At 39.0% G+C, this 19,606-nt stretch overlaps 1 protein-coding gene across 1 annotated transcript in view; it reads left to right on the top strand.

Moving 5' to 3' along the window:
- LGR4 (leucine rich repeat containing G protein-coupled receptor 4) overlaps nucleotides 1-19,606 on the top strand; it is a 71,485-nt gene that overhangs the window by 41,831 nt on the left and 10,048 nt on the right. The window contains exons 3-11 of the mRNA XM_041411942.1: nucleotides 3,426-3,497; nucleotides 4,956-5,027; nucleotides 14,270-14,485; nucleotides 15,117-15,188; nucleotides 16,573-16,641; nucleotides 17,203-17,274; nucleotides 17,362-17,433; nucleotides 18,093-18,161; nucleotides 18,641-18,712. Coding sequence (XP_041267876.1) covers nucleotides 3,426-3,497; nucleotides 4,956-5,027; nucleotides 14,270-14,485; nucleotides 15,117-15,188; nucleotides 16,573-16,641; nucleotides 17,203-17,274; nucleotides 17,362-17,433; nucleotides 18,093-18,161; nucleotides 18,641-18,712 — 786 coding nt within the window. The remainder of the gene's footprint in view (nucleotides 1-3,425; nucleotides 3,498-4,955; nucleotides 5,028-14,269; nucleotides 14,486-15,116; nucleotides 15,189-16,572; nucleotides 16,642-17,202; nucleotides 17,275-17,361; nucleotides 17,434-18,092; nucleotides 18,162-18,640; nucleotides 18,713-19,606) is intronic.

The following is a 19,606-nucleotide window of genomic DNA, read 5'->3' as shown; positions in this document are numbered from 1 at the left end:
ATGGCAGGACACTTTACACTTGTCTGTTTAATTTAATTTTTTACTGTCTTTGTGGGTGAGTCTGTTTTGCAGCCCGCTGCCTTTTGGAGAAAGAGTTCTAATTAATGGTGATGTGCCGTGGTTCAGTGGCAGCAGGTGGATTTCAGACTAGGTCTGTGTAACCATGTCCACTGAGAATGAGGGGAAGGATAGGTACTCAGCCCTTGATAGTGTAAATGTGGGCTGCCTTAAGGTGCTGCTTTGTGACAATGTGAGATTGTCCCACCATAGAGCAGGACATTCCAGGACTGCTCTCAAGCAGGATAGTGAGTCTTGCTGCAAGGAGATGAAAGTTGTGTATTTTCTGTTGTGCTAGAGTTTTGGCCTTGGTAAAACTGTGATTTCCCTTAGCCCATTTAGCATGTGCATGTGAGAGAGAAAAACAAATGCTTTTAAATCATTTAATAATAAATATTTTAAAGACTTGCTGAAAGAAGGTAACATGCAAAACCTGACTGGATGATTTCAATGACAGTTTATAATGGTGTATGTGTGCTATACTGTATGCTATTTATTTCTCAATTCTGTCTTTAAAATGAACCTGGTTGTATAGAGAGAAACATTTCCGTCCTTCCAGCTGCTGCACGGGAAATGTGTTGAGAGCAGTGTGTGATATACTGATCTTTGCCTGCTTGGGAGCTGCACTTGGAACTCCTCAGGAGCAGCTCCCCAAGGCTAGGATGTGAATGATAAATGTGCATTTGGCAAACTGAGGAGTAAAGCCTGGAACACTGCCAGAGAGTGGAGAAATGGTAGTGTAATTGATCACAAAGACTGGGGTTTTCCTGTTGGTTGGTTGGTTGGAAAAAGGCTGAAGAAGCAGGAGCTGCCTTGAGGAAAGCAGAGTCCTGCTATTTGAAATCACACAAGTCTTGCTCTGGCTCAGCTGTCATGTGTTTACTGTGCTCTCTAGGTTGTTGTTAGTGCCGTTCAGGTTGGGGGAGAGTATTCAGCTCTATTTATTAGCTATTTATATATTATTTTTAAAAACATCTCTATTATTAATATTTATTATTATTATAAATAGTATTTATTTATTTTAATAACTGTATTTAAAAGCTATTTAATTTTGCTTTTTTCGAGCTAAAGTAACAATCCCCAGTCTCTTTGGGAGAGGGAGCAGATGCCTGACAAGCCTCACACACCGCAGATTAATGGGGAACCTTGGCAGAGCTGCAGCCAGAGCTGCCTGACACATTTACCAGGGCTGCCACTCCTTGTGTTGTGTAATATGTAATCATAGTAGTGTTTGCATGCAAAATGATGAGGTGCTACAGCCTCCGTTGATTTTTGTTTGATTTAAGGATTTGTATTATGCTGTTTCAAACACATTTTAACATAAACGTGTTTTGCAGATTACTGGCTCTGCTGTGAGACCCAGCATGTTTCATCAGTACTTCTGTTTACAGTGAACTTCTAAATAAATTATTAGATGGAAAGACATGAAATATTGCAAACCTTCCTCCACATTCCCCCAGATAAAGTTAATCAAGTCGATTTGGACAGCTACTGACAACAAAATTAGTTTTAGGGGACTGTTTTTGTTGCCATCTGGAAACTTCCATTAATGTTAAAAACTCCAAGTATTTGAAAAAGTCGTGTCCCAGCTCTGAAATTCTGCAGTTGCTTGCAGACAGGAGATTTCAAGAATAAGCATACATAGATTCTTCTTATTTTTCTTCTTGTTGTAGAGCTGTTTGATTCTACTCAAGCGTGCAGACAAACTTTTCTCAGCAGTCAGCAGATGTGGGTTTTTTTTAAACATGCTTGTAGTGATGTCAGAACAATAGCAATTGTGGGGTGTATGAAAATACCTGGACTAGAACCCAGAATCCACCTTAACAAGCAAGAGCAACAGTTTTCTAAGTAGGATCTTCTGCTGTCAGCTTGTTGTTCATGAAGATGTTCTAGTCCTCTTCTCCCTTGGTTTATAAATATAACCATCTGCATTTGAGAAATGGATTTAATAAAGATAACTAGCATCCTCTCTATCAGGCAGCATTTTATTAAGTCACTAGTTCTGTTGCAAGCAGATTTATGTAAGCATTAAGTGCTTTGGTAATCTCTTCTATGTAGTTATAGAAGGAGATAAAAATGTAATAACATTGCTATGTTCTGGCAAGCTGATCCTTTAGGTGTTGCTCTTGTTATTTCCTTTGCTTGCCTCTGAAATATTTTCCCTTTGCTGTGTCTGGCTTGCTTCACAGTGCCTTGTAACAGCAGAGGTGAGTTTTGATATTCTGTAACCTTTGTTAAAGCACATTGATTGTTTTTTAATTATTAACACTTATTGGATTGTACATAGTATTTCCATGGGTGACTTCGTTGCCCAGCCTTGTCCAGCATTGCTTTTGCATAGCTGGGATATGAAACCCAAGTCTAAAACCAAATACTTTGGCTGAAACTTTTGCGTCTTGTGTCAGTTATGGATGACCGGGTGTTTTGCATTATTGTTTTTACCCTTGATGAAATACAGCTATTAGCAGCTCAACCAAGGCTGGACTGCACAGATCTGCTGGGCAGGGGAGAGGTAAAACCTTGAAGAAAAAAAAAAAAAGGAGTGAGGGAAGGGGGAACAAGTTGTTTGGAAGCAGCTGTTTTGGCTGCTGCTTCTGCTCTCCTGCTTTGTGTTCTGCAGCATCTCCCGTCTTGATTACTTTTAATATCACATTGATCTTCATAATTTACTTTGTGTTCTTGTCTAGCAGTCCAGATTTGAAACCAGCCACATTTTGAGAGAGCGTATATGGCTGAGAATCCTGTTCCATTTCTCCCTGCCCCAAAAGAGTTTCCTTTCTTCAAAAGTTCCTCCAAATAGCTGACCAAAAAGACGAAATATTGCCAGTATTATGTCTTGGTCATATCAGCAGGTGTCCTGTCAATTGTCAGCACTGGGTGAACATACCACTTGCTTGTGAATATTTTTTCATATTTGGGATTTTCATAGAGACTTCTGCTGCTTTGCTTGTAGCATCTGGCATCTGTTTTTACCTAACTTCATACTTTCTTTAGAAACTGCTGTATAGATTAAAATACATGGGTACCAGAGCCTGTTTCAGTGGAGCAATGCTGAAAGCCAGACACTCATGTTGGTAAATGCACTTTGAAACCTAGTACCATAAGAAGGTTTTTAATCATTCTAGGCTGTGCTTTTTCTAGCACCTTTGCAAAAGAATATCCACGAGGCTGAATAATGCATCCTCACGGTTAAAAATGTGCTGTAAGTGAAATAATTGTTAAAAACTTGGAAGATTGTGAATGTAGTGTAATTGAATGCAAAATGCATAATTGCTTGCAAGATCTGATATTGCAGTGATTTTCCTTGTTAGATGGTTGTAGAAGTACTGTATTTTGTGGCTAAAATTATTATTGCAATTTTTTTCCAGGCGACTGGCTGGCAATGACCTTACTTTTATCCACCCAAAGGCCTTGTCCGGGTTGAAAGAACTCAAAGTTCTGTAAGTAATTGGGTTGTAGAGCTTCATAGCTTGCTCTGTGCTTTCTTAGAGCATAGCCAGACTGTTTACTGGTAGGCTGGAGCAAAAATTTTTTTTGCCCTCTGTCCTTTTAAAGTAGAGCTCTCCTAGTTTTTATTGTTTTCTTTACAAAACCTGCTGGATATGGTCAGGATGATGGTGATGAACTTGACTAAATTGTAATTACTGTATTTTATTAGAACACTTCTTTGTTTCTGAAGTATATCTTATAGCAGAACAATCAGAGGAAAAATCCTAAAAAGGACATGTAAGCTTTTGTTGTTCTGCACGCCTTCAGCATACTCTTGTCAGGTACCTGACATTGTCAGGTGTTGCTGTTACTTAGAGGTTTAATACACTGCTTGACTTATTCCCTACTGGCAATAGAAAAAAAATTCTTATAGCTTGGTGCTTCTCTAGGTGAAAATGCCTTACTATTAAAAAAAAAAATCTGTTGTTTTTCATTCTGAAATAAGAATTTTTATGGCTGTTGTTTTTCCATAGCTAAGGATAAAAAAAGCTTTTCTGTTGTTAAAGGTTTTAAAAAACTATGTTTGAAAACTGCAACATTTCTGATAATATAAATACTTTCAAATGCTAGCAGGGTAATAGGTAGTTAATTAAAGAGATATTAGAAAAAAAATAGCAGACCTTGAGGTTTTAAAGAAAAAAAACATAGGCACTATTACTAGGGTACAGATGAGGGAGCTGCCCCTTTGCAATACTATTCAATACAATATTTTGTAAATTGAATGCTAAGTCTCAAAGTTTTTGAAGACATATCCCTTGCAATACTAACACTGGAGGTGCCTGAAATTCTGGCAATTCTTAGAAAAATGTGGGACATGGGTTTTAATTAAAAGTTGTGACTTGAATTTTTACCCCAGTATGCACCAAAACTGAGTTAAGATTTTACAAGGTTATTTACCATGTGACATACGTTCTTCTATAAGAGAATTTTGAAGAAACCCACAACAGTATAGCTTAATTCAGCTTGGCCCAGTGGTGCTTTGTTGTGAGCACACTTCATAAATTACATTGTTGATGCATTGTGTATTGATGCAACTTCAGGAAAAATTAGAGGTTTGTGTGTTTTCTAGCATGTGTAAGGTAATTCCACAAGAAAACAATAACATATAATCTCTTGTAGCAAATTTGTCCTAGTGTTAAGTTGTTTAACCTCTTCAGCAAGTTCCCAAGGGAATTTCAGCATACTGTGTCACAGCTTGTTCTCTGCAAATTAATGCTGTTAATGAATGAGTTGTGAATAAAACTGAGACCATTGTTTCATTGTTGCCTTTGGGCATCTGGTCTTGAGAATTCTACATGCATTTATATACGCTAGAAATCTGGGAAACCATAACAGGACCATGGGCTTTTGCTACCTCTAGCTTTGATAAGGATGCAATTCTACTTTATTAACACAGTAGATTTTTACAGAACCCTCCAGAACAACCAGCTGAAGACTGTACCTAACGAGGCCATCAGAGGATTGAGCGGCTTGCAGTCCTTGTAAGTTGCCTTCCTTATGTTGCTTTTGGTTTGGGGTTGTTCTCCATGTTCCACTTTCAGTCTCTCTGTCACCTTTGCTTCATTCTGTAGAGTTATGAACTGTAATAATGTATATGTCATAATATACCGGGAGTTTCTGAAAGTGCAATGGCAAGTGGAACAAAGTTTCACAATTAAAATTCATGAGGAATTTTATTTGTCATCTTTGGTGGAGTGACCCAAATGCAAACTCTTTCAAAACTCCAGCACCAGGTACAGGATTGCTGTGTGAGTGCAGTGGTGGTGTAGTTAAACTCTAAACCCTCTTGCATATCCTGAGGTATTTAAGCAATTCTTAAACGTTGTGCAAAAAATGAATGATGCCCAAGCCTGTTGTATCCAGAGCAGGAAAAGGGATTTCTGGGAAGAAGTGTTACTTGAGGCATGCAGAGTATTGGTTTTGCAGGAAGGTGTTGAAATCTCACAGACAGTTATGAATATCTCAGCCTTTATTGCCAGTTGCACATAAGGTATTTCATATGTGCTTATACTATCTCATGGCTTATTATGTTTTATAAAGCATCTTAATTGGACCTTAATAGTTAGTTACAGCTCTCTAGCTGGTAGATGCCTATCACTGTGAGGAGGAGGAGGTGGGAGGGGCTGCAAAATATTTCCTCCTTCCCACTTAGCTCCAGAGAGAGAGGGAGGGGAAGAGAGAGTGTAAATTATCTGTTCTCTCTGTGCCAAAGTTCAGGTTTCTGGCCCGAGACCCTGTTTCTTTCAGATTATGGATTTTGAAAAAAAAAAAAAAATTAGTTTTGCAAAGTAGATTTGCAAACTATTGTACAGCTTTTGCAAAGGTGCTTTTCTGCATTCCCTAATCTTGGATCTTGGCCCTGCTTGTTGCAGCTGCTTGGATATTCCAGTGAGCAGGGAATTAAGCGTCCACATTTCACTCTTGTTCTAGCGTGTGTGTAGAAAAGAAAATACCTTGGTCTTGGTGCAAACACTATGCATTGCAATAAAAGCCCTTCAATTTGCATGATAAGAATAAACCTTTAGTAATAATTTAAAACAAAACAAAAGCTTCTTCTTGGCTTCCAGAATTTCTTTGATGCCAAAAAGAGAAACTGCTTTAGTAAAAATGTTTGTCTATAAATTATCCATTTCATTCTCAGTGAACATTCTTTTTTCTATACATATGTACAGAAATGTTTGTTCTCTAATTAAAGTTTAAAGTATTAAATCTCCAGTTGCTGGAGATGATAATTTGATAATAATTTTATGTGCAAAAGGGAAGGAACAAAATTGAAGAGAAAAAATAATGAATGTATAAATTAAGTAATTATCTTTTTAAAAAAATCATGTGTTCTTTAATATTTTGGGAAAGATGACTATGTTAGAGCTATTTTTAAAAAAAGCACACATTTTAGTTTTGAAAAAAATGATGATTATGTAAGGTTGTATAATGTACTCATTATAATCACTTGACCAAAACATCCTTACAATTAAGATAAAATAGTATCAGCTTAAAATGTGGTGAGATTTCCCCTTCTAGGAGCTTCATTGTTCTAGGGCAAATGATAAAATATATAAATTTCAGGATGGTGAAAAAGGAGGAAGTTAGTTTAGTAAGTAGTAGCAAGCTGCTTGTTACTTTTTTCTGAGGAAAAGCAAATTGAGATTTCCAGATAACCATTGGAAATAATGGTGGGCAAATCCAGTGTAGAAGTCACTGGTACCAGAGTCCCAGACACTTCTTAGCTGGGAGGATCACTGCATCCAGCTCTCTAGTGAATAGTCAGGGAATTGAATTAATGAAATAATGAATAAATGAGTTACACAGGGATTGGAGCCATGACCTTGGTGTTAGCAGCACCATGCTCTGACCATCCGAGCTCATCTGAAGCTCAGGAGGATTTTATCTTGGGCTGTTTTTTTCCATCCACTGATGTGATTCAGCCTTTGGTTTGTAATGTGTTAGAATAGGCAGGAATTTGAGAATAAATTGGGTTTTGAGACAAGTGTAGTGAGAGATCAAAATAATTTTTTCTATGCAGTTTGTTTACTTCACCAGAATGCATTTCTGTGATTTTAATGAATTTCAGGAAAATTTTGTTAGCATTATTCATGCATAATTACACTGACTATGCATATCCCCTAGTCGTGCAGATAGCACCTTCTGGCAAAGGAATGTAAGCGTGGTCCTCTGAATTTTGTGCTGAACATGGAAACATAAGTGTCAGCATCCTGTTTTATTGTACAAAGAAAAAGGAAAAAAAGTGATTTATTCTCCTTCCTAAGGAATTTTTGTTAGTTCAAAACTCCCTAGTTGCTGCAAGCCTCTTTTAAAACAAATAATTAATCGCAGAATATGTTAGAAGAACCTGCTTCTACTCTTCCATATGATCTCCATCCCAAACCTGCAAGTTTAAACATTACTGAACTGTCCCTCTTTCAGCAGTTTGCCAGTTTGCTCAGAAGTATGGTTCAGGGGTATTTTTTTCCCTTGGTGAAAGCAGAAATTACTTCCTCATTAAACCTTATAGTATATTGATGATTTCATTTTAAACACCTTTACAGCAGTTTTCTGTCTTAATGTGCTCCAGTTTTTAGGTTCATAGGAAGGCAGTTGCTACACTGTAGTATGTATTAACAGACTCAGTAGACATACCTGGGTGGAAATAAAGGAGATGGTTGTAGGAGCTTCATGGTTTGTAGTGTTTATATTACAGCTGGTGAGCAGCCAGCCTGGTTCAGAATACTGAATGGCAGCTCTTTATTTTCTGTTTGCATTGAATATTTTTTCCCAGCTCTGGTCTCCAAAAGAGAATTAGAATGGGGTTCTTTATATGGAGGTGAAATTTAGCAAAATTAAGGAGTTGTACTGAGGGGAAGCTTGCCGTGTACCCCAGACAAGTTTGTCTGGCAGGATGTGTGCTCATATTGCAGGATGCTGTTAAGGTGTGGCTGTGAGATGGCTCTGCTGAAGGAGAAGCCACTGTTTGTCCAGCTTGTGCCTCTTTCAGTAGCAGAACAGCCTGACAGAGAGCTTCACAAATATGTCTTGGTGCGTTTTGGTTACTGCAAAGCACCAGCAGCATGTTGTTGATAGTACAAGGCCGTGAATTACCTTGTGTTTTAGGTCTGGAGATGGTTGTCTGTGAGGTTTGTGGGCAGTCCCAGGATCACACAGAGAGCAGGAGGTGCAGCAGCACCATGCTGCAGCTGCTTCCTGGGAACCACCAGGGAGCCATTGAGCAGTCTCTCCTCTAAGTGCCTTGGCATATTTGACTGTGATGACTTATTTTGTATTTATTCTGAGCTTTGACCCAGAATGTGCAGATTTGTAAAGGGGTCTGTAAACTGCAGCAATCTTTAGGGCTGCTCTGATTGACCCCAGAAACCCAGCTACACAGGACCAGTAGGAATATTCTGGTACAGTCCCGAGTATGTGACAAATATTGGAAATACACTATCTAAACAATAGTTTAGATAGTGTATTTCCAATGCTTTACAAAGGAGAACTTTATTCCACTTGAATAAAAAAACCACAAACCTAATTGCCACTGTGCATTTGCCATCAAATCCAGGAGTCTTCTGAAAGCCTGTCAATACCTGCCAATGTGTTAGGCATGATTTATTGTGCTTGTAGTTCTGCTGTCCCAGCACATGTGCACACTTGTCCACATGCAGGGAATACTCGAGCATTCTGCAGCAGCAGTTCAAAGCGCTGCAGCTTAGCAGTTGTGCCAGATTCCCAAACTGTGGGGTTTGGGATCCTGCCAGCGTGATACTGAGCTGTGATAGCTGCTGCCTCTCCTGCTGGGTGGGTGTTCACCTGAGCTGCACGCTGAGTGTCTCCATGCCTGTGGTCAGCGGGCATTCTCTGCGCTGCCTGCTGGCACTTCTGGCTCCCTCAGCAGCCTGATCTGTTCAGCAGGACTGTAACCAGTTCTTCAGCCTGCTTCCCTGTCTTGGGAGGCTGGAGCAGCCTTGAGGCAGGGTAAGGCAGGAGGCATGAATGTGCTGAACTGGCATGAGATAATGTTTTTTGGGAGTGGGCATCATCTCGGCCCAGGTGGGAAAGATTGGGGTCCCAATGTAGAACTGAAAGGAATGAGAGCAGAATCATGCTTTGCAGGGTAAAAATGTGTCGTAAAAGCATGGGGACAGAGAATGGAGGCAGATTTCAGTCATATTAAAAAATATAAAGATGACTGAAATATGTCTGATTATAATTTTTAACATGTCTGATTATAAATTAATATAGATTTAAATTATTATAAATAAATTCAGACATATTTAAAATATAGGCTATAACACATATCAACTGCAGTCTTGAATTTCTAGCTTTTTTGGTATTTTTAGGAAGGGTTCCTTATACAGATCAAGTTAATATCTGTCTTTATTTAAAAAGTCATATCTAAAAACATTCTGCTGGTAATGAAACTGCTGCTGACAATTTCAGTAATGTAACCCGTAAACACAAAATGTGTCAGAAGATCCCTGAATTCAGAGAAAACAGTGCAATATAATCTTATATAAAAAAATAGGTAGTTCTGTTCTAATTCCCCTGTCGTCTTCTTAAAGAGTGCTTTAGGGCTCCAGTTGATAATTTTGTGATTCCGGATTGTAGCTTGGAAGGACAGGACATGTCTGTAGGGACAGTAGTGTCTGGGAGGCTGTGGAAGGTGTTCATCAACAGCAATGACTAGATGAAGTTACAAAACTTTAAATGGTTTTATATGTAGTATGCACGCCTTACTGTGGCAGGTGTTTTTTCAGCTAAGCACCTTTTAATGGTCTGCATTCAGAGGTTTTCCAGTGTTCTGCTTTGCTGTTACTAAAGGGTTAAAGGGCATCAGCCCTCAGATTTAGTCTGTGTTAAGACACGGGATTAATCAGAATGGGAATGGAAGAAATTGACACGTTTTCCCTTTAACCTGCAAAGCCACTACAGACTTTAATACACTGAATATGTTGTTGTTCCTTGAATGTTTAGAGTTAAGAACATATTAGAGCTCTTCTGAGCAGATCTGATTGTGCTGAAAAAAAATCTTTAAATATACTGCTTTGTATACTTCACATTTTTCTATGTCATCTTTACCTTTAGAAGGTGTTCTGGTTTTCCTGAAAGTGAGGTATGTTTTTTTGTGAACTTCAGGAATTTCTGGCATTATTCTAGCCTTTTTTTTTTTTTTTTTAACTTCCATGCTTAAGGAATTGCTAAGTTTAAATAAAACCAGGGAATTATTTAGAAATTGAATGATCAGAAACTTAGGTGTCATGGTGAAAGTTAAATAGGATATAGGCAAAATTAGCTGATTCCTCTGTGGGGACATTGCAGCAAACTATGACCTTTGACTGGTACCATCTGAACAGAAGTGAAGAAACAGAAGTGATGGGAACAGCTTCATCATGTATCACTAGCTCCTGAGGGCTGCTGTGAATTGGTCTTTGAATAAAGCAAATCCTTGTGATGATGTTCTCGACATCCAGAGCCCAGAGAGGCACTGCTGGATGCAGTGAGCAAACTCTCGAGTACTCTGAAGTGCCTCTGTTAACATGGGTTTCTGCCTCCCCCTGCAGCAGGATTCCCAGGTACCAGGCTTATCGGCACTCAACTTCCAGGCTAAAAACCTACTCCACTGTTATTGGAGTGATTTCTTTGTGGTTTTTGAAGGAGCACTTTAAAGAGCAATGTTCTTTAATGATTGCCATTGAGCATAAGTGGTTTAACACAAGAGCTGGGAGTGATTTGCCTTTTATTAACATCAGCAGTAAACTCCTGCTGTACAAGGCTGTTAATTAGGCTATTAGTACAAGGCTGTTAAAACTTCCTAGTGCTGAAGCCTGGAAGAGACTGCATGTGGTCACAGATGAGGGCTGGTGAGGCTGGTCCTGGAGGCCTCTCAGGTGTTACCTATGGGGGATGCAGGCTGTAGGGCACTTGCCCTAAGCAGTGTGTGTACATTTGTGTGTAAAATTTCATTTATGTGTGTCTGTTACATTTGGAACTCCTATTCGTTTGAATTGGGGTAGGCATTCTTACTAGTTCTGGTTTCCTTAAAGCACAGTCAATTGTTGGAAGAGCCTGCTATGTCCTGTTTTAACAATATATCGAACACTGATGTAAGAGCTGCTGAATTTAGGTTTCTATCATCCTCCTGCTCTTTTCTTCTTCTGGAGTTAGTGCTTGTGTAAGGAGGGAACATGACAGGAATGAAAGTGGAGATGACTGCTCCACAACTGGACTCTTAATTTATAGGCTAAAATGTAAAGGTCTCTGACAAGCCAGTATCTATAGGAAAGCTGGAATTGAAGTAGCTTCTGGAAGATTAAGGTCAAATTTGAAGAATGTATCTTTAACAATATAATGGAGAAAGACTTTGTACAAAGTCCAGTCTAAGCAAAGAATATTGGTTGTTCTTTATTAATTATTGGAGCTAGGGAATATTCCCCTACCTTAAGAAAAGTTGTGGTCCTTATTTTTAATGATTTGTGAAGGTTGTCAAATATTTTAGGTTGGCTTTTCAGTTGTTTCACTAAGTGCTTTGTTATGTGCATTTCACACTAAATAGGAGTGTTTCAGCTGTGTTTTGTGCATTCAGTATCATGTGGATAAGCTTTGACTGTTTGGAAGAGAAAGAAAAACAACCATGGCATATTGGGCTCTGAGGAGAAATATAGGAACACAGAAAATTGTGGATGAGGCCAAATAAATTAAAAATATCTCTTTCACTTTCCAAACCTCCCTGGTAATGTCAGTAGTGGGTGATGGTGTTCTTTTCCCCCCTCATCTTTGCTGCTGTGGGCTGTAGAACAGGAACACAACAGCTGGGATGGCTGTGGAGAGTCATCAGTTGAAAGTGTGGTACTTGGGTGCTCTCTCCTCCTGTTCTGGGGGACAGAGGGCTTGGCAAAGCCAAGGTAAGACAGCAAAAATCAGGGTGAAAATCACAAATCAGGGTGAGACATCATCTCCCTGACTGTCTCTGTTCTCCCTGGCTGAGCTCAGCTCCGCACTGTGTGCATCCATCCTTCTTCTGTTCTCCTCCTCCTTTAAGGCTGGGAGAGGAGGAGCAGGATGTGGGGCTTTTCTGTGTGCTTTTGTTTTCCAAAGTCTCCTAGAATAAATGGAGTTTAGCAAGGTGCCAGTGGAAGTACAGATGGACTAGATGAGTAGGGGCAATGACTGAGGCCTGTCTCTTGAGTATGTTGCTCTTAAAAAATCCCAAACCAGCTCCTTCCTCCAATAAAAAAAGAAAAAACACCAACCAACCAAACAAAACAAACAAACAAAAAAAAAACTCAGAAAAGAAAAGGGAGGAGAGGGGTAGGGAGAAATTAGAAGACTCAGATATGTTTATTCCATTCGGAAATAATTCTTTGATCTTGAGGGAGCTGTGTAAATTTAGGAGAGAAGAAAGACAGGTAATTTCTAATTGCTTTTTTTTCTGAAGCAGAGCCTCAGGCTTTTTTCCTCTCTCCCCCTGCCTCTTTGTTTTCCTCCTTTATTATCATCAGACTTAGTTTCTTTGAGATGTTCTAGTCTCCATGCAGCCTAAGAGCATTCAAACAGAATGTCATACTCACCTGTCAGACCATGGGCAAGTGATGAGGGGATGCCAGTGTGTGAACCATAGGCATTCACTCTTTGATGTAGAGCTCTAGAGCTAATGACACCTCACTCATCTTAGGAGAGAACTTTGACTGAAGACAATTTTGTAAGTTCCCATTTGTAATAGCATGTTTGTTGCTTAATTTGGTGTATTTTTGGACTTTTTACTACATGGGAATTCAGCTGATGATTTTTTTTTCATAATAATTTGAAATATGCAAGCCACATGCCTCACAACAACAAACCTCTGTTTTAAGGAAAAAGGTTAAGTGTGTTAAATTTGTGATCAGCCTTGTCTTCTGTATTAACTCTTAGTCAGGGTTGTCTTCTCCCTTTGAATTCTGCATGTCCTTTAAGTGCTGGGATCAGATCTGTTGTGACTCTGCCTGGGGACAAATGCAGTGACGTCACTTGGTCCGCACTGCCTGCCCAGAGAAGGACAGGATGAAGGGCTGGAGGAAATTACTTCTGAAACTAACCCAGCCAGACTTTCAAGAGCATATCTGATCATGGCTTTAGAAACTGGAGAGTGCTAAGTAATTCCAGAGCTGTGCTGATTTGTATCTTAATGAGCATCCCTGTTACTGGAGGAGGGTGTGTGTGTTCTGTGTCCCTGCACCATGGCTGGTGCAGCAGTCATTTCACACCAGCTGTGCAAGGTGCTTTCCTTGTGTTTGCAGGGAAGTCACCATGGTGCAGCACCATGGTGTGGTGACCTGGAGAAGACAGCCTTTAGGTCAGAGGGCCATCAAATACTGCCCAGTGCTCTCTGCCCTGTGCCTTCTCACACCCACTGAGGGCCATGGACTGTGAATGTTTTGCTTCTTCCCAGCATACAGAATAACCTCTGGGTCCTAGATATGCCTCTCTTAGTTACTGAAAAGATTAATCCTGTCGTGGCTGAAACCAGGACAGTTACTATAGCTATTTGTGCAATTTGCCTTCATTTAGGGAAAAAGTATGATGGCAAATCTAGTGGTGTACAGTAGGTAATAGTGCTGATGTGCTATTTTGCATTTTATTCTGGAGAATGTTAGAAAAGATCAGGGGCAAGAGAGCAATCAGTTGTAGTTGAGGTGTTTTATTTGTTGGGATAATTCATAACTGACTTGGTTCACAAACAGCTTTTAATAATCTTGTTCTCCAAAGTAGGTGCTTTGTTACTGTATAGCAGTGCCACAAAACAAAGCATACAACAGTACACAATGCTACCCACAAGGGTGATGTAGGGATAATCCATTCAAATGAGTAAGTGCCTCTGCAGTTTTAGCTATGCTGTCAAACTACTGTTTTAAGGGTTTTTTGCTGTGTTAGAAGCTAGGGGTTTTGTGCGAGATGCCTTCTAGAGTTATTAATTCATTTTGGTTAGCTGATTATAAGCATATTAATTTGTTCAAATGATTTATTAAACATGTCTGAAAAGTTTATTATGAAACTTTATTTTATGGGCTCTTCATTTGCCTTGAAAATGGTTTTCATGTATCTTCCAATAAAACTTCAAACTTTGAAGTATTGAGTTATTTCAGTGAAAGACACATAAGCTTGAAAGGAGATGTTCATGAATAGCAGGACTTCAGCTGGACTTTGCTGATGTGCGGTTTGTGAGTTTGCTGATGAGTTCTTTGTTGCACTGCAGGCGTTTGGATGCTAACCACATCACTGCCATCCCAGAGGACAGCTTTGAGGGGCTGCTGCAGCTGCGGCACCTCTGGCTGGATGACAACAGCTTGACCGAGGTTCCCATCTCCCCGCTCAGCAATCTCCCCTCCCTGCAGGCCTTGACGCTGGCTCTCAACAGGATAACTCACATTCCTGACTATGCATTCACCAACCTCTCCAGCCTGGTTGTTCTGTGAGTGCTTGTGTTGCACAGGGCGCTTTGCTTTTCTCCTCACTTACAGCTTTGGTTAATCCAGGGTGGCACTGAAAATGGTTGTTTTGCTGTGGTTTAGCTCAGCTGGCTACTGCCAACCTGAGATGATACCATGTTTGGTAGAGGACCTGCTGAAGGTTTGCTGAAGATTTCCTCCTGAACAAAAAGCCACACTGGTTGTGGGTGGTGGGATTTGATTTCCGACATCTCATTATATAACGAATACTTCACAACTGTGGTTGTCAGAGAAAGCTTTCAGAGATACGAAAAGAAGAAAAAATTATTTTACTTGAAACCTTTCTCTTTGTAGTCTTAAAAATCTCTGTGGAATAATAAGAATAATATGTTTGATTTCTGAGTTTACTATATTTTTATTGCATTTCTGAATAGTGATTAAAGAGTTAAAATAGGTTGTCTTGACTGCAAGCAATCTATTCTTTTTCCATATGAGGATGAAATATTCTGTCTGGAAGTGAAAGATACTCTTCTGTGCAATTCCCACCCCCCTGGAATGTTTTTTCCTAAACTGTTTAACTCTCTTGATTTCATAGAAATATCTGGTAATTTAACTTATATGAAATCATTCACTTGTTTTGGTTTTGTTTTTCAGACATCTTCATAATAATAAAATAAAAACTATAGGAAAGCACTGTTTTGATGGATTAGACAACCTTGAAACCTTGTAAGTATGTTTCTTAAAATAATTTGTGGTCAGCGTGTGTCTCAGTCTCAGCTTAATCAAGGTTGCCATGCTGGTGTGATGAAAGTTTTGCAGATCAGGTGTGTGTGCACTGACACTTAGGTCCAGCTGAGTTTTGGAACTGCAGGCTGGTATCAGTGCCCTGCACCCCAAAAATGAATTAACTGCGTTGAGCAGCAGGTGAGCACTAGCCTGGCTGAGCTGTCATGCTGGGGGATGTGGCTCTGGTGTTCCTAGCCCTGGTCTAGCTAGTGTACCTTTGCACAGCAGTCTGCTGAGCCAGGTGGACAGATCACAAGTGTTTGAGCGGCCCCACGAGTGGTAAGGGACAAATATTTGTTTCTCAGGTTTCCTGTAGGGTTAAATGTATATAGGATATGTTGCCAAAGCTGTTGTGTGACAATAGGAGGTTTCTGAGGGGGTCTCAGAGGGCTGTGGCTCCGCTGTTCCTCATCCTGAACCTCCCGAGTGCCTCAGTGGCAAGGACCGGCTTTCAGCTGCTTGGTCCCATTTCCCATTCTCCTGCAGCTCACTCAGGGAATGTCTAATAAGTGATATCTCCCTCAGCAGTGCCTTTTTGTATGCTTTGGGGAATGCTAAATGAGTGGAGCTAATGAAGGAGGCAAGGGTGAGGCAGTGACAAGCTCTGTTAACATGAGGAGCTTGGAGGAGTCCAGAGATGCTGCTTACTTCATGTCTTTCACCCTCAATTAAGCAATGACGTGCTGGGTAAATAGATACAGCTGATGCAGGACTTTGAAAATGGGTTTTGCCATTTATAAGGAATCCCTTTTGCAGAGGTCCTGACATTACTGCTGGAAGAGTGACAGCTTAACTGAGAATTCAATAGATCCCTCTCACCAATCTGTCATGAGGTTTTTCCGTGCTTCTGATCATTATTTATAATTGGTTTTGCTGCAAGATCTGCTTTTGCATGATGGCTTATTTACTGTTTGTGTTTTAAAACCTTGACAAAAGGTATTCTTAGTCAGATGATAATAAAGAGTATTCATTTGTATCTACTTTTTTATAAAACTCTTTGAAATCATACTTCATTTCTGTGTAAATTCTGTTGAAGAAAAATCTATGAGGTATTGAAAAATACTGAGCTTTGCAGTAAGGAGGTATCATTTGACTTAATATGAATAATCCTCTGGGTAATATTAAATATCTTACCTGAGTTATTAGCTGGTTATAAAGCATGTAAAACATCAGAAGATTAAATCTAAGATGAAGTTCTTCTATGGTCTAGTTAAAGGTGTTCTGAGAATTTTTTTCTTGCGTTGGACTGTCTTAAATAAAAATTATTTTGACAATTCGTGGCTACTGTTAAAATTTTATAATGTTCTTGCTTTATTTCTTCTAGGGATTTAAATTATAATAACATGGTAGAGTTCCCTGAAGCCATAAAAGCACTTCCAAGTCTAAAGGAGTTGTGAGTATTACTTATTCTCCCTTTTTACCAGTTTTTTTTCTCCTTTTCATAAATAAAAAGGGAAAAAAAATTCTGGATTTAAGAATGCTTGTCTCATTGTGCAGGAGCCTAAATTATGTTGAGTTATGCTAAGTGAGGCTATAATTAAAAGAAAATAAAATCATCATCTAGAGAGGGCCTGTGTTGAAAATTATTTTGGAGTTACATAAGCAGGAGTAGCATCAGCATAGATCTGAATCAGGGGAGGGTTCTGGCCTCCTGGTTAGGTGCTCATTGTTGATGCACGTTTTCCTTGTGCCTTCCTTAAGAGTTGAGTGAGAAAAGTGAAACTACAGCATCGTGTTGGGTCAAAAGAGTTCCTTTCTAATGAAATACTTTCAGTTTAGCTGCTGTGCAGTGAACAGAAATCATTCATGTTATTCTTGCAGATGGACTTAGTCCTCTTGCCATGGCAGAATTGGGAATTGAGTAGGTAGGATGAAAATCACTACTGGTTCAATCTGCTGGCAGTATAGTTTTAAATGCTAATGTTTAAATGTTTTTATTTGCTGATATCTTTAGGGGATTTCACAGTAACTACATTTCCATAATTCCTGATGGTGCGTTTGCAGGAAACCCCCTTCTAAGAACGATGTAAGTAATTTTCATCCATCTATTTTTATCCTTTAGCAGCCAGTGACTGTAACAACAAACACTGAAATGTGTTTTTTCATTTCTCAGACATTTGTATGACAATCCTTTGTCTTTTGTGGGGAACTCAGCATTTCAGAATCTGTCAGATCTGCATTCCCTGTAAGTACCTTTTTGACAATACTGTACAATAAAGGGGTATGAAACCTTCTGGCTAAGGACTCTAAATAAATAAATTTTCTGACTCCCTCTTATATTAGACAGTTTTTTCAGTAAGTTCTAATAAATATTGTTATTGTTGGGAATATCTAGTTCCTTAAGAAGCTCTATTAAATATGCTCTACAACTTCTTTTTAATTACCTTTCATAAGATACATAACCCAAGGCCAAATGCTCAGATTCTTAGTTAAACAATCTGCATTATGTCCTTGGTGGTTTTTTGAGCAGGGATGTACATTGTGAGAATGTTTTGCAGGTTAGTGCATGTATGCCCTTAGAAGATACCACTTCTGGGGGTGATGAGTAAGCAAAATTGAGAGAGATTTGGAACTGGAAGCTGCAGTTTTCATGTGTATTGATAGCACTTTGCAGTTTGATGAATTGCAATTGTTTGCTCATGGAGGAGTAATTTATTGAGCAAATGAGTAGCATAAGAAGCACTGAAAAGACAGCCTTTCACACATTATTAAAGTGTAAAATTTAAAAGCAGTAAGAATGTTAGAATGTCTCCTTGGTGTAAATGTGTACCTGATAATAAGACTGAATGTCCCAATTCAATTTCATAGCAGTTCACACCTGATTTTCATGGGGATTTTTTCCAGGGTCATTCGGGGTGCCAGCATGGTGCAGTGGTTTCCTAATTTGACAGGAACTGTAAATCTGGAGAGCTTGTAAGTGCCTTCTGCAGAAATAAATTCTTGGGTTTGCCTCTTGGGAAGTAATTGAAATATGATTAGTGGATCTGGAGAGCAACTGCATATATGTTCTCCTCATGTCAATAAATGTAATGATACAGTGTTCCTCACTGTGGTACCTGGGTGACACGTAGTGGGGTTTTTTTAGTAGGGGAAGCTGAGAAAAGCCTATGAAAAAGGCCATTGATACTAACCTCTTCTCCCAGAAGTGAAAACCAGAAAAATTGTCCTCTTAAAAAAAAGCAACAAACAAACAAAAAACAAAACAACAAACAAACAAAAAAAACCCACAAAAAAAACAACCCAAAAAAACCCCCCAAAAACAAACAAAAAAATTTTGGTGGATGAATCTAGCATCCCAATAGCATTCTGTTCTGATATATCCTTGTCATGCCATCTGTCATAAACAAAGCCAGCATTTATATGTGTGGGTTTGTTGCGTTTTTTTCCCACAGAACTCTTACAGGAACCAAGATAAACAGTATTCCTGTTAATTTATGCCAAGAGCAAAAGGTGCTTCGAACTTTGTAAGTATATATTGTGCCTTTCTTCATGCATCAGAATGTTTTGAAAGAAATTGAAATCTAATTTAAAACAAAAGTGTTGCTTTCAATTTTTCATCCTAGTAGTTCCACCAAAGTTGGAAATGTGGTTTCTTGGTTGTTTTGTGATTTGATGTAATGCCTTACGCTCCTTAAACAGAGCCCCCTTTATAGGGATATGTTACATTTCTGTCATGTGTTAGAGAGATATGTAAGGTGGTGCTGCTCAGACCAATCTTCAGATTTGTTCTGCCGCCACTGATGGTTAACAGAACCTCAGTCAGCTACATTCAGCGGTTAAAGAAGAGTTTAGTTACAGTGCTTCAACTTCTTGTGTTCAGGAGCAGAGATCATCAGGAACCAAAGAAATGGAGATGAGAATTAGGAAGAAGATAGCAATGCAAAGGCTAGACATAAAAAGCAGTGAGGATGTGTTAAAATTAATGCAAAGAACCCCAAACTGGTAACTGAAACCATTAAGGGATGGGAGCAAGCCATGTTTGCAAAGGATTCATATATGAAAATGTGGAACAAAAGCAAATCCTGAAAAAGGGAGGAGAAAAAATGTGTTCTTTTTGATAGAAGAAAAATGGGAGAAAAAAATTGAGGTGGGATTTATTTTTTAACAGCCATTTACCTTTCAAATTTTAACATAGTTTGCTTGTTTCTAGTCTTTTTTTTTTCATTGTTTCACAGAATATTTTGAGCTTTTCTAGCTTTGCTTAAGCAATCACCAGCACACTAAACAAAATTGGCACCAAATTTGTATGCTTTACTTGCAGTTTACCTAGTTTAGTCTAAAAAAGCAGGTTATGAATAATTTTTTTAGATTATAACTCTCTGAATTCAGGGAGCACGTCCTAAATATTTTTAGGGTAT

Source organism: Onychostruthus taczanowskii, unplaced genomic scaffold, assembly GCF_017590055.1.
Source record: "Onychostruthus taczanowskii isolate IOZ18803 unplaced genomic scaffold, ASM1759005v1 scaffold101, whole genome shotgun sequence".
In the NCBI taxonomy this organism is placed as follows: domain Eukaryota; kingdom Metazoa; phylum Chordata; class Aves; order Passeriformes; family Passeridae; genus Onychostruthus; species Onychostruthus taczanowskii.
Note: the sequence above shows the minus strand (reverse complement) of the source record. Positions and strands in the feature narration are given on the sequence as shown.